A 15,000-nucleotide genomic window follows, 5' to 3' on the forward strand; every position below is an offset into this window, starting at 1 on the left:
TCTATAGCAGCGTGACATACTAAAGGCTGCTTTCACTTTAATAAAATAAATAATTAAAATAATTAATTAATTTGAATAAAATACTGAAATAAAGTGTTACCGATGGGCTTTATGGGTGAGACTTTATTGTGATGGTCCACTTTAGACATTCTGCTGACTATAAGCAACTTTACAACTACATGTCAACTAACTCTCGTTAGAATAGTAGAGCTTACAGTGGAAATGAAGCAGTCAGCCAAGCTTACACTATTTAGTAAACTTATTTCCACTTCAATATTTGTTAACTATTGTGATGCTCCTCCAACAGACAATCTCCTGACTATAAGTAACTTTACAACTACATGTTCTTATTCTACTAACCTAAAAGAGTCTACTAATACTCTCTACTAATACTCTACTAACACTATACTGCGAGTTAGTTGATATGTAGTTGCAAAGTTACTTATAGTGAACAGAATGTCTACAGTGGACCCTCAAAATAAAGTGTTACGATTCCCCCCCCCCCCCCCCCCCCCCCCCCCGCCGCCCCCCCAGCTCTCAGTGGATCGTCACTCCGGAGGGTCGTGAGCGCGCGATCTCCGAGGAAGCGGAGGCTCATCATCATCACGTCACTCGCGCTCACGCGTTCATCAGGAAACAGTGTTTCCTCCCGGAGGCTCGCGGTTCCCGGTGCTCGATGCGCGTCTCCGTGCATAACCCGCGGAAGCCCAGCGTGAGGAGACACGCGAAGCCCTCAGACAGAAGGGAGAATGCCTCCTTCTACAGTGCAGAGCTCCTCTCTCGGGCTCCTAGCGGCGCTTCTCGCCGTGCTTTCGGCCGCTCTCCAAACGCGCGCGCCCCACATTCAACAGGACTTCGCGTCTCCAGAACGCACTAATAACTTCGTGGTGGACGCGGTGTCCGGGCGCGTTTATCTGGCCGCGGTGAACGGCCTGTTCCAGCTGAACGCGACGCTCGCGCGCGAGGTGGAGATGCGCACGGGACCCGTACGCGACAACCCGCTGTGCCACGCGCCGCAGCTCCCGCAGGCAACGTGCGAGCACGAGAAGACGCTCACGGATAACCACAACAAACTACTCGTGCTGGACCGCGAGCAGCGCGTGCTGGTGGCCTGCGGGTCCGTGTATCAGGGCTTCTGCGAGCTGCGGCGCGCGGATAATGTGTCGCGCGAGGCCGTGAAGTTCCCGCAGGACGGGGCCACGGTGTTCCCGAGCATGCTGAATATCGCGGCCAACCACGAGAACGCGAGCACCGTCGGGCTGGTGTTCAGGGGCACCGGCGGCGCGCCTCGGCTGCTGGTGGCAGCCACGTACACGGGCATGGGCACAGAGTTCTTCCCGAAGAACCACAGCAAAGAGGACCTGCGCTTCGAGAACACGCCGGAGATCGCGATCCGCGCGCTCGACACCGGAGACCTCGGCCGACTCTTCACCTACGACATCAACCCGTCCGAGGACAACGTGTTCAAGATCAAGCAGGAGGTCAAGCAGAAGAACAAGCTGAGCTTCGTGCACGCGTTCGTGCTCAAGAGCTACGCGTACATCGCCATCAACAACGACGCGCACACGGGCGCGAAAGAGAGCCAGCCGAACAGCATCCTCGCGCGCGTCTGCCTGGACACGCACGCGCCGCGCAGGTCCGCGGAGAGCCGCAAACTCACCGAGTCCTACATCCAGATGGGGCTCCAGTGCGGGTCCCACGGGAACATCTATCACCGGCTGCTGTCCGTGTTCCCCGCGGAGATCAGCGCGCGCGGCGCGGCCCCGGAGCCGCATGTGTTCGGGGTGTTCGGCGGTGCGCAAGGGCTCACGGCGGTGTGCGCGTTCCGTGTGTCGGACGTGGAGGAGATGATCCGCACGGGTCGCCGTAACTGCTCGAGCGGCCCCAACAGTGACGTGCAGGTGCTGGACAGCGTCATCCAGGGCTCCGGGGCCGAGTGCGAGGCCAAGGGGCCCATCGTGGTGAGAAGCGCTTATTATCATCAAAACATCACGTGCAACACCTCAAACATGAACATATACATCATGCTTCAAACTTCATTTAAAACGCACACTCTAAACAATTCTGGGCTTTTTTAACCCAATTTTGGGTCAAATATGGACAAACCCAAACGCTGGGCTAAAAATGTCATTTAAAAATGTAACCCAACGGCTGGGTTTGTCCATATTTGACCCACAACGCCTTTTTTTAGAGTGTATTCAGCGAATGTGAGGCGACTAGATATGATCTGGTTACTTATCATCAAAACATCACTTTTAATTTCAAACATGACATATATAGGCTATGCTTTAAAGTTACTTTAAAACGTACACTCTAAAAAAATCTGGGTTTTTAACCCAATTTGGGGTCAAATATGGACAAACCCTAATGTTCCCAGCAAGCAATTTTGCGTCTAAAAGTCGTCCAAACACAGCCTGAGGTCTAGGCTAACACAAGGCTAAACTTGGGCTGTCAGTGAATATGTAGCCTAATAGAGTCTAACCAGAGCCCGAGAACAGAAGAGTCATCAGTTAGATAACGAAGAAATGAAACCAAACGTGTTATCACTGTTGACTTTGATGACGGAATATCATACATCACGCAAGTTATTTCGGCAATAATGACATGCAACCAAACTCAAGGTTATCTTGGCCAGAAGTGTGTTACTCACAGCCGGACTATATCGGGTCTATAGCTAACCGAGACGGAGAAATGACGGCTATCCCTGGCTGGGTTGGATTAAAAATGTTAAAAACTTTAACCCAACGGCTGGGTTTGTCCAGATTTGACCCAAAAAGCCTTTTTTATTAGAGTGTATTCGGCGAATGTGAGGCGACTAGAAATGGTGGCCAGCACATAAATGAAACTTTCCTTTATTGTGTTATTGTTCCACATTAAATTTCACTACTAATTCCCTTTTCAATATCAAGAGTCAGTCAATAGTTTAGCCTATTGAACACTTGCATTATAGGAAATGTTTGTGAATGTGATGAAGTTATAATATTTGTTTTATGCGGTTGTGTGGAGTTTTGTGGCAGTCCTGCCAAATTCTACGTTTTAATGACATTTACAGCCTATAATCTCTAAATCACTGTTCAAAATAAAACACAATGTGTGTTTAAAGTAACCGTCGATATAATAAACTCAAAGAGCTTTCATCAAAACCACTAAAACTCTTACTTTTGCCTCAGATCATGATCTGTGAACTATTAAACTGGCCAGAGTTAATCCATCTGAGTGAGTTTCGACTGATTCCTGGATGATGATGATGATGATGATGAAGAGCCGAATGAAAATATGACACTTTAAAAAAGTTGCCTTAACTTTTTATGTATAATCATCTTGGATGTTTAAGTAATTTCAACTTAAATGACATTAAACTGACTTAAAAAAATTTGTTGAATCTAGTTTAACTTAAAATATAAAAAAGTTGAAAATTGCTTAACTTATTTTGATGTGTTAAAGCAATGTAAAAACATACTGTATGTTCTCATAACTTATTGATAATCATATATATATTACAGTTTTGTCTGATGATGTTTTTGCAGTTATTGAACTGTCTCTCTCTGCTCTCACTGCATGAACAGCCTCATAATAATACCGTGAACTCAAAACAACATAATCTCAAACATTACGAGCGAATGTGCTGTGGGTTTCGAGACTCTCAGAACATGCTGGAGTTATTAGTGAACGCTGCGGTTATCAGAAGCATGTGTGTGTTCGTCTGGACTTCATTCAGCAGTGTGTTTGTTCTCTTACGTCACTGGGAGCCCGATGACATCACAGTCGCGTCGGCCGCTCAGGCTGGTGGAGTGTGTGTGTTTGCTCTGGTGGAGTGTGTGTGTTTGCTCTGGTGGAGTGTGTGTGTTTGCTCTGGTGGAGTGTGTGTGGTTGCTCTGGTGGAGTGTGTGTGTTTGCTCTGGTGGAGTGTGTGTGGTTGCTCTGGTGGAGTGTGTGTGTTTGCTCTGGTGGAGTGTGTGTGTTTGCTCTGGTGGAGTGTGTGTGGTTGCTCTGGTGGAGTGTGTGTGTTTGCTCTGGTGGAGTGTGTGTGTTTGCTCTGGTAAAGTGTGTGTGTTTGCTCTGGTAAAGTGTGTGTGTTTCTCTGGTAAAGTGTGTGTGTTTGCTCTGGTAAAGTGTGTGTGTTTGCTCTGGTAAAGTGTGTGTGTTTGCTCTGGTAAAGTGTGTGTGTTTGCTCTGGTAAAGTGTGTGTGTTTGCTCTAGTAAAGCGTGTGTGTTTGCTCTAGTAAAGCGTGTGTGTTTGCTCTGGTAAAGCGTGTGTGTTTGCTGTGCTGAAGTGTGTGTGTGTGTGTGTGTGTGTGTGTGTGTGTGTGTGTGTGTGTGTGTGTGTGTGTGTGTGTGTGTGTGTGTGTGTGTGTGTGTGTGTTTGCTGTGCTGAAGTGTGTGTGTTTGCTATGATGGATCACAGGAGGTCACGGCTCTGAGGGAGACGAGCTCGTGAGAAACACTGACTCCTCGCTCCCCCGCTCCAGTTCCCGTCACCCTGCCGTGAACCTCTCCACACTCAGACCTCACGATTCATCAGTGTGTTAAAGCAGTGTGTTACATCAGTGTGTTACATCAGTGTGTTACATCAGTGTGTTACAGCAGTGTGTTACATCAGTGTGTTACATCAGTGTGTTACAGCAGTGTGTTACATCAGTGTGTTACATCAGTGTGTTACATCAGTGTGTTACAGCAGTGTGTTACATCAGTGTGTTACAGCAGTGTGTTACATCAGTGTGTTACAGCAGTGTGTTACATCAGTGTGTTACATCAGTGTTACATCAGTGTGTTACATCAGTGTGTTACATCAGTGTGTTACAGCAGTGTGTTACATCAGTGTGTTACATCAGTGTGTTACAGCAGTGTGTTACATCAGTGTGTTACAGCAGTGTGTTACATCAGTGTGTTACATCAGTGTTACATCAGTGTGTTACATCAGTGTGTTACATCAGTGTGTTACATCAGTGTGTTACAGCAGTGTGTTACATCAGTGTGTTACATCAGTGTGTTACAGCAGTGTGTTACATCAGTGTGTTACAGCAGTGTGTTACATCAGTGTGTTACAGCAGTGTGTTACAGCAGTGTGTTACATCAGTGTGTTACATCAGTGTGTTACAGCAGTGTGTTACATCAGTGTGTTACATCAGTGTGTTACAGCAGTGTGTTAGTGAGTGTCAGTGAGTTCTGAGTCAGCAAACAAAATGTTGTTGATGAAAATGATGCAACCAAATGAACTCTGACCTCTAAACATGCTGGGTTAAACACAAGCATTTCTGCGGGATTAGGCCACTCAGCGCTGGGTAAATGTTGGACAGAACTGGGCTATTTTTACCCAGATTGTTGGGTTTTATATTTTAACCCGTTTGCTGGGATGTTTTTTGACAGTGCTGGGTCAGTCAATCTGATGTTGAAGGTCTTTCATTTCAAATAATAAAATGCACTCTAAAATCTCTGTTATGTTGGAACAGTTCAAAATGACCTTTGGCAAAGTATTCAGTTTTAACCGGTTTGGCACAGATTATCATTGGGTTACACTGACCCAGCCCTGAGGAGACATGTGATGACCAGCAGCTGACTTACAGAAAAACTACCCAGCACTGCGTACAAATATTAAAAATAACCCATTAAAATGACCCAGCATTGTTTCGAGTGTGGTGTTCATAAGCTAGTATGCTAGACTGGTTAAAACCAGACCATTCTCAGTAGTAACTGAGTTATGGTCTGGCAAAGCTCCATAGACAAATCATTTCCAAAGGGGCGTCACCAACGGACGTCGCTCAAATGCCTCTGGGAGCAATTGGATAGACCTAAAACCAATCAGAGCGATCGTCATCGTGTAAAGCCATATGCTGCGTCCCAATTCGCCTAAGTTACACTACGCCATAAAAGTATGTACTCTTTTTGTGAAGAAAAGGTATTTACTTTTGAATGTGTAGCAAAAAAGTAGGCAAGCTTTTGGACATACTACTTCCTCATCTTTATCGGACAGATCTGTCGCGTGCGTCCTGTCACGTAAACTGCCCTGTCAATCATCTTGTCACAGTTAAAATCCTCTATTAAATCTAATTTAATTTCCTACCGTTTCGGAGAAAAATGTAGCAGCACGTTCATCTGCCAGTGGGTCTTTCATGGAGACTGTCCTCATGTGTTTGCAATTTGAATATAATATAATATAATATAATTTGAACGGACGTCGCTCAAATGCCTCTGGGCGCAATTGGATAGACCTAAAACCAATCAGAGCGATCGTCATCGTGTAAAGCCCGCCTCAACGTTTCTGATTGGTGCCGTGATTTCTAGGCCATGGAAATGGGCTTGAATGAGCTCTTTGCCAGACTACTTCTACAGCAAATCTGATTTTGCCGGAAGTTGTCTGGGTTTTCCCAGGCTACTAGTATGCAGTAGTTCAGCGATATAACGCCACCAAGAGTGCTCTTTCCCTGAATATCAGCATGATCCCACATGTGACGGGATTTTATACAACAGTTCAACAGCAAGTTAATCATAATAATTGACCCTTTTTAGACACAACATTATCAATTTTGACTGTTTTTCCAAACCAAGCATTTCCCAGAGCGTTTCATGTTTCACTTTTGAACAGATTGGGAGTCACACTGACTCAGTGACTCGTCCATAGAGTGGCCACTTTCTGCTTTTCTGAATGGATCAGCACACAGCTTCTTCTCTCGACTGGACTGATATAACTGTTGTGGTTGTGTTACAGCTTCAGTCGGAGCAGTTGAACTGTGGCGCCGCGCACCTCCAGCACCCGCTGGCCCTGAGGAGGCCCCTGAGGGCCCGACCCATCTATGAGGCCCAGGGGCTCAGCTCTATAGCGGTCGACAACGTCCAGAACCACACCGTGCTGTTCCTGGGGACGAACAGGGGCCGACTGCGCAAGGTGACATCTCCTGCATTACATCAGAAGCTTTACACTGCATTCATACGATTCCCTGTCAACTCTTTAAAGGGGTGAAAGACTTTACAAGATGAGTCTCTGATGTCCCCAGAGTGTGTGTGTGAAGTTTTAGCTCAAAATACCCCACAGATCCTTTATATAGCATGTTAAAATTGTCCCTTTTTGAGGGTGAGAAAAAATGCGTTGTGTGTGTGTCCCTTTAAATGCAAATGAGCTGCTGCTCCCGGCACAGAGGGTGGAGCTTCAAGATCTCGTGTGTGTGTGTGTGTGTGTGTGTGTGTGTGTGTGTGTTTGCAGCTCCGATTACCTCAACATGGACTCACCCCCTTTGATGCGTGTTCAGGGGGCGGGGTTTATGTAAATTCTAGGGTCTGTGATGTCACTAACCCGGGAGGAATGTGGTGTAGTCTCTACCAGTCGTTTGTTGTAGTGCTTAAAAAACTGTTTCTTTAAAAGCAAATATCTCCCTTTGCTTTGAACTTTGAGCGCTGTAACTTTGCAGATGTTGTTTATGCTCAAACAGCAACATTACACACTAACTACAGCTAGAAAAGTCAAATCATAATCAACCAGCCCTTTAAAGGTGAACTATGCAGGTTTTTTACCTTAACCGAACAGCTTCGGAGTCATTGGAATGGTAATATGACTTTTTTCGGGTTGAATGGTGGTCATCTCGCAAATAGTGTTTGGTTGGACTGTATGCAGGGAAACGGCTTCTCCAATGGGAGCAAGTGAAGGGCGGGGCTTGGTTTCGTCCAGTGAGCATTGATTGGCTCGTCATGGGCAGGGATTTTGCAATGCTGACAGTCTAAAGTCTGTAACTTCTTAATATGATCAAATATTAAAGCTATGACAAATATGAATAATGTGACGTGTTGACCTAATCAAATATTTGGTTGGTGCACGATTAGTTAAAGCATCCCTAGTTTATACATCATATAAAGACCCTTAAAGTCCCCCTGTGGTGTAAATCCAGCTTTTAATATTGTTTATGTGTGTATGTGGTGTGTTTAATCTGCTTTAAGACAAAGCATGTGTAACTTCATAAGTCGACACCATTGCTGAGTATTTCCTCCTTAAAACTGCAGTGAACCAAAGACAGTCTCAAACACACGCTTTGAAATCGCTGGTGTTTCTGACGTCACAAACTACCTTGTAACCAATCAGATCAACGTGTGATCGTCAACCAGTGGATCTCTGAGCTGAGTGAGTGAGTGGAGGCGGGGCTCATTTGCATATTCATAGAACCGCGCATACTAAATGAGGCAAGGGTGTCGAGTTACATTCAAGATATTTTAAGGCATGAAGGAACATTGTTTTAAATATGTCATTTTGGTGATCAAAGATGAGTTTTAATAATAATATGATATGATAGACTACAGTGAGACTTTAAGTCGTGATAGTTTGTGTATCTGATGAATGCACAGCTGTGACTGATTGCAGTGAAGCTACGGCACACAGAAACACACATCTAATATTTGTTCATTTTCTGTGTACGAGTGTTTGCCTTGTACACAAACTCCACTTAAAGCATTCCTGTCTGATCAGGTGGTCCGTCTTCGTGTGTGTGTGTGTGTGTGTGTGTGTGTGTGTTTGCACTGCTTCTGTACACAGACGCTCAGCTGTAAAGGCCACAGAGTTTGCTCAGGATCTGTTTAAGAACTGGGACTGTCGTGTCTTCTGGTGTAGTTTACTGTCGGAAAGCAGATTCACTCTTAATCTAACCCTAACCCTTCCATGAAGATCCTTTAACATCCTCGGAATCTTTCCATCCCAAAACAAGGTTCTTTAGATTATTATGTAAATGTTCTACACACTTTAAGAACGGTTCCTGAAAGGTTCTTTTGGGGAACAAAAAATTGTTCTTCTACGGCATCGCTGTGAAAAGCCCTTTAGAATATTTATTTGAACTCTCTAGAGCTCTTTGTCAAAAATGACCGGAATATACTGTATATATATTTTTTGTCAATGAAAGGAATGCACAATATTTTAGTTTGATAATGTTTTTCATTTAATCTTTTGCATTTTTAGGTGATTTTTAGACTAAATTATATTGACGCTGTATTTATAATCCATTTATTCACTTTTTTAGCATAGACCTGTGGTAAATCCTGAACGCTTTAGAGCGACAGACTGAAGTTTGATCTCTTTTCAAAGACGACACTTGGCAGATTATTGCTGTGAAAAAAAGTAACTTTAAAAAGTGGACTTTAAAAAAGTAACAGAATTTTACGTGTATTGGTAGGAAAAATGCACATTTTTATATGAAATATATATTTTCAAAAACACGTTTTACTCTAAAACGGCAAGAAAATCAAAGCTATAAATCTAAACAAATTGTGTTGCAAATGTGAGCCTGATATGTCAGATTATGTTCGGCTGCAGTACCAGACGCTTCCACTAGAGGAATACGTCATTTCTGACCGCGAGGAGCACAAGTGTGACTATTTTTCAGGACCATTTAACCTGTTCGAATCTTGTCCATGATGTTTTCGTGTGTTCACACTGCAGGTGCCAAAACCTTTACCAAGTTTCGTACCATTGCAATGAAGTAAAATATAAAAAAATAAATAAAAAAAACGTATAATTTTTCGGTCAAAAATGATCGAAGAGCCCCAGAGTTAAGAGTTTATGGCTCTACAGTGTGTTTTTGGACAATTTTTTCTTAGTACCATGTAAACACTGTTATATTAATATAGTTGTTAATAAGTATGTATTAAAGTGCCATGGTATTATCTAATCATAGACAATATGTAAGCATGGGTAACCACTGGTTGATTAACATACGCCATCAGTCTATATTGTGTCAGTTCCAGAATCTTCCACCAGTCACTGGATTATACACTTTATTTTGTGCAAAAATTCTAAGATGAAAGTGTAGATTAATGGAGTTTTTGTCTCCTAAACGAAAGAAGTGATTCTGAACTGAAACGAGTCGTCAGTAATTCAGTCTCTCTGAACCTGTAGGTTTGTAACTAATTAGCATAATGCCAGCCTCTGGTCTTGATTGGCTGAACAGCGTCTCTTAGCTCCGCCCTCAAGCACTGTAGTGTATCTGAGACTGGAAGAGTTTGGTTCGTGTTGTTCGTGTCGAGAAGACGCTGTTTTCTGAGATTGAGACGGTAAAACCCACGCCATCGTTACTGTTCGTATCACTGAGATCAAGAGCTGAGATTCAGATATGATAATGAGCGTTTGCTTTCTGACCAATCACAGCAGAGCATCTCTCAGAGAGGCGGGGCTTAGAGAGACTGAATCTTTGATGGAAGCGTTTCAGACACTGAGAGGAAAGAGCTGATGCTGCAGTGGAGATTATGAGGACATTACAGTGTTTTTGATCATGGATGAATGTGAATCTATTGTAGGAGACGCCAAAACAACATTAGCAGCCTTTAAAATAGCATAATAGGGGCACTTTATAACATAAATAAAACATAATTTATCATGTTCCTGAAGCCAACGCAGGTGAATTCAGGTTTTGCCGTCCTTTATGTTTGCTTCTCATAATGTAAGCAAAACCCGAGCCACACACACCGACTCACGCAGACCCGGAGAGAAGCACGATTCATGAGAAACATCTGCGAGCTGCTGAACCTCGAACAAAAGAGGCGTAATGAGGGCCGGATTCCAGGAAGGTGTGTGTCAGCGCTCCTCCGCGTCGCAGCGAGAGTCACTGAGGTCTGGAGGCGATGGAGCTCTCAGAGATAAGGAAGATCTGGCTGTGGGGCGTCGCTCTGAAGAGCAGAACTGGCTTTTTGTTTCGCTGCCAACACACAGAAACGCTCAGATGTGGTGGTTCTGCTCACACACACGTGTGTGTGTATGAGAGAGAGAGAGAGAGAGAGAGAGAGAGAGACATTACATACACACTGATGATGATCCTCTGGTAGTTTACAGTTTTGAGGAAGTGTTTTCTGTTTCTGCCGTTTCTCGTCATGTTTCTGTGGATTTGAACACAGTTCGTCTTGCACTCTGAACAAAAGCTTTACCACTTCACTATCCTGTCATATATCCACTGAAATGAACTCTTACTGCATCAGTTATTAATGTTTAATCTGCTGATGGCGGTGGGTGTATGAGTGCGACTGCATATATGAGTGTTTGAAGTGCTTGTATTCTACATTTTATTCACATATATGAGTAAAAAAAAAACTTTCCAGAAAGTTTTTCATGATCAGGTTGACGACCTGTCACTCACATGAGATCCACCAATAGCAAACCACAGCTATCCAATCTTCCAATCAGTTCCTCACTGACACAATCAAGCCCCGCCCACATTTGTTCTTGTTCCACCTGGAATTCTTTCAACAAAGACTTTAATATGTGTGTGTGTGTGTGTGTGTGTGTGTGTGTGTGTGTGTGTGTGTGTGTGTGTGTGTGTGTGTGTTGCTGTGAGTGTGTGTGTGTGTGTGTGTGTGTGTGTGTGTGTGTGTGTGTGTGTGTGTGTGTGTGTGTGTGTGTGTGTGTGTGTGTGTGTGTTGCTGTGAGTGTGTGTGTGTGTGTGTGTGTGTGTGTGTGTGTGTGTGTGTTGCTGTGAGTGTGTGAGTGTGTGTGTGTGTGTGTGTGTGTGTGTGTGTGTGTGTGTGTGTGTGTGTGTGTGTGTGTGTGTGAGTGGGTGAGTGTGTGAGTGTGTGTGTGTGTGTGTGTGTGTGTGTCCTAATCAAAGGACCTGTGGAAGATAAAGCAAAGCTTGTATTATTCTGTACAGTGAAGCCGTCTGAAGCATGAGTGTGAGTATTAGTGATGTAAATATGAGCAGATGTACAGACAGAAACACACACACACACACACACACACACACACACACACACACACACACACACACACACACACACACACACACACACACACACACACAGAGAGAGAAGCAGAGCTTGAGCTCTAATAGAGTTTGGCTCCACTAACACAGATCCTTAAATAAGCTTATCTCACCAAACAAATAACATTACACACACTCCTGAAGCCATCAGCAGCATCATGAAAGCCCCCACAGGACACACACACACACACACACACACACACACACACACACACACACACACACACACACACACACACACACACACACACACACACACACACACACACACACACACACACACACACACACTCCTGAAGCCATCAGCAGCATCATGAAAGCCCCCACAGGACACACACACACGCACACGCACACGCACACACACACACACACGCACACACAGTGTGTGAGTGTGTGTGTGAACGGGTGTAACTTGTCTACATGTGTAATTAGCAGTGTGTGTGTGTGTGTGAAGGCTTGTCAGATCTGAGTTGACGGATGTTTCACACACGACTGTGTTCTTGCTCTTCTCTGCATCACTGGAGGATAATTATGGTGCTTTATGATATCATATCATTATCATCCGCCGCTCCTCCGTCTCTGTGCCGTGGAGAAGCGGTCGGGATCGGGATCACATGACCTCGTCCCTCAGCGCTCCTCAGTTCTGGAGATAAAGATGCTTGAGTTCACTCGTCCGTCAGTGTAATGTTGTAATGCAGGTGTAGAATAATGAGGCAAGTGTGTTGCATTGTGGGATACAGTATCAGCAAAATAATGCCAAATGTTTTTGAAACAAAAAAGCTTGTTGAATTTCATTTTCATTATTAAAAAAATCAATAATCCATATTCACTTTTCTGATTTCACTTCCAAAAATGTTCATTCTGTGAGTTTGAACCACTGGATCTGTGTAGCAAAATAAAATGGACCAAAAATTGCCTGTCGAATATTATAGGTTGTATTTTTAAACAGAAGTTAAATCTGAAAGGTGAATATGGATTATTGAATTTTTAATAATGAAAATGTGTGTGAAATGTTTTGATCGGTTAATGCAATGCATATATTTTCGATCAGTGCGATTCAACAAGCTTTTTTGTTTCAAAAACATAATTTTACTTCCGTACTCCTGCAGTGTGTTCTCTGTAGATGTGTTGTGCTGACGTGTGTGTGTGTGTGTGTGTGTGTGTGTGTGTGTGTGTTCATCAGCTGACTCTGCTGGCCAACCACTCTGTGGAGATTCTGTGGTCACTGAGACTCCCTGCTTATGAACCGGTTCACCACATCATGACCTTTGACCCCAGCGACAGCAACTACCTGTACGTCATGACCACACACCATGTGAGTAACCCAGCTTTATACACACATCATACTTTTGATTCAAGGACCTGATACACTCCTCAAAGAAGGCGGAGCCTCAGAGCCACACCCACCTATTACATCATCGCCACACAAGCCAATGGGAGAGCCAGGGTACATTTACATTTGTAAAGTCCACAGTTGTAGTCATTAGGTAATGCACTGCGAACTAACATGAACAAATAATAAACAGCATTATTTTTATTAACTAACAAACGCTAATAAATGCTGCAACAAATGTATTGCTCATTGTTAGTGTTAGTTACTAATGAGACCTGATCATATTACAGAGATATTAAGCTGTTTGTGTCATATGTTTGATGAAAGTGTAGCTGCATGAATGTTTGTTTAACACACACACACACACACACACACACACACACACACACACACACACACACACACACACACACACACACACACACACACACACACACACACACAGTCTTCATCAGGTCTATTTCTGTGAGGTGATGAGAGAGTGTTGTGTGAAGCATCATTGATGGAGGCTGTGAAACTGAGCATATGTCTGATCCTCAGTGTGTGTGTGTGTGTGTGTGTGTGTGTGTGTGTGTGTGTGTGTGTGTGTGTGTGTGTGTGTGTGTGTGTGTGCAGCTCCTGCGTGTGGCTGTGTCGGCGTGTGACCAGTACAGCTCCTGTGGAGAGTGTTTGAGTGCTGGTGATGCTCACTGCGGCTGGTGTACGCTGGACACACGGTAAACAAACTCTCTAATCACTCTAACTCCACATTCTCAGTGCTGGATAGGAAAGTTGATGATGATTTTCGAGGATCACGTGTTAATTGACACAAACACACTCGATGGCTTGAAATGTAATGCATGAGTTGTACTGTATGAACTTCTTTTTTTATCCTTTCTCAGCTCGCGTCTCCATTCTCTGTCTCTCTGTGGGAAAACAGTGTCAATTCTGCTGAATATTTTCGGTTTCACTTCTTTTTGATGGTCCCTTTAACACATTCTGTTGACTATAAGTAACGTTACACCTACATGCAAACTAACTCTTGTTAGTATTAGTAGAGTATTAGTAGTATTAGTAAAGTATTAGTAGAACATTAGAGTAGTATTAGTAGAGTATTAGTAGAATACTAGTAGAGTGTTAGTAGTATTAGAAGAGTATTAGTAGAACATTAGAGGAGTATTAGTAGTATTAGTAGAGTATTAGTAGAATACTAGTAGAGTATTAGTAGTATTAGAAGAGTATTAGTAGAACATTAGAGGAGTATTAGTAGTATTAGTAGAGTATTAACATAGTCTTAGTAGAATTTTAGTAGAGCATTAGTAGAGTATTAGTAGAGTATTAGTAGTATTAATAGAGTAGTACAAGAGCATTAGTAGAGCATCAGTAGAGTAGTAGTAGAGTATTAATAGTATTAAAAGAGTATTAGTAGAGTATTAGTAGAGAATTAGAAGAGTTTTACTAGTATTAGTAGAGTATTAGAAGAGTATTAGTAGAGCATTAGTAGAGTAGCAGTAGAGTAGTAGTAGTAGAGTATTAGTAGTATTAATAGAGTAGTAGAAGAGCATTAGTAGTACTAGTAGAGTATTAGTAGAGCATTAGTAGAGTATTAGTAGAGAATTAGAAGAGTATAAGTAGAACATTAGTAGAGTTTTAGCAGTATTAGTAGAGTATTAGAAGAGCATTAGTAGAGTGTTAGTAGACTCTGTTAGATTTGTAGAATAAGTTGACATGTAGTTGTAAAGTTACTTATAGTCAGTAGAATGTCTGTTGGAGGAGCATCACGATTAGGGTTGGGAACCGAAAACCGGTTCTTATACAGAACCGGTTGTGTTTTCGAAAAATACCGGAACCGTGCGAAATTCCTAAGTTTCGGTTCCAAAAACGGTTCTGGGACGATTTGTGGGCTAAGTGCTGGGAGCTTATAATAGCGACGTCTCACACTCACCTCATGAATATTAAAAGAGTAAT

At 43.3% G+C, this 15,000-nt stretch overlaps 1 protein-coding gene across 1 annotated transcript in view; it reads left to right on the forward strand.

Moving 5' to 3' along the window:
* Nucleotides 1–565: 565 nt before the first annotated feature.
* The window catches only part of plxnd1 (plexin D1), an 88,142-nt gene continuing 73,707 nt past the window's right edge, over nt 566–15,000 (forward strand). Inside the window, exons 1-4 of the mRNA XM_082187437.1 lie at nt 566–1,961; nt 6,707–6,883; nt 12,904–13,035; nt 13,669–13,769. Of these exons, the coding sequence (XP_082043563.1) occupies nt 750–1,961; nt 6,707–6,883; nt 12,904–13,035; nt 13,669–13,769 (1,622 nt within the window). The 5' untranslated portion in view covers nt 566–749. The remainder of the gene's footprint in view (nt 1,962–6,706; nt 6,884–12,903; nt 13,036–13,668; nt 13,770–15,000) is intronic.

This window comes from Leuciscus leuciscus (assembly GCF_965113295.1).
Source record: "Leuciscus leuciscus genome assembly, chromosome: 13".
Lineage (NCBI taxonomy): Eukaryota > Metazoa > Chordata > Actinopteri > Cypriniformes > Leuciscidae > Leuciscus > Leuciscus leuciscus.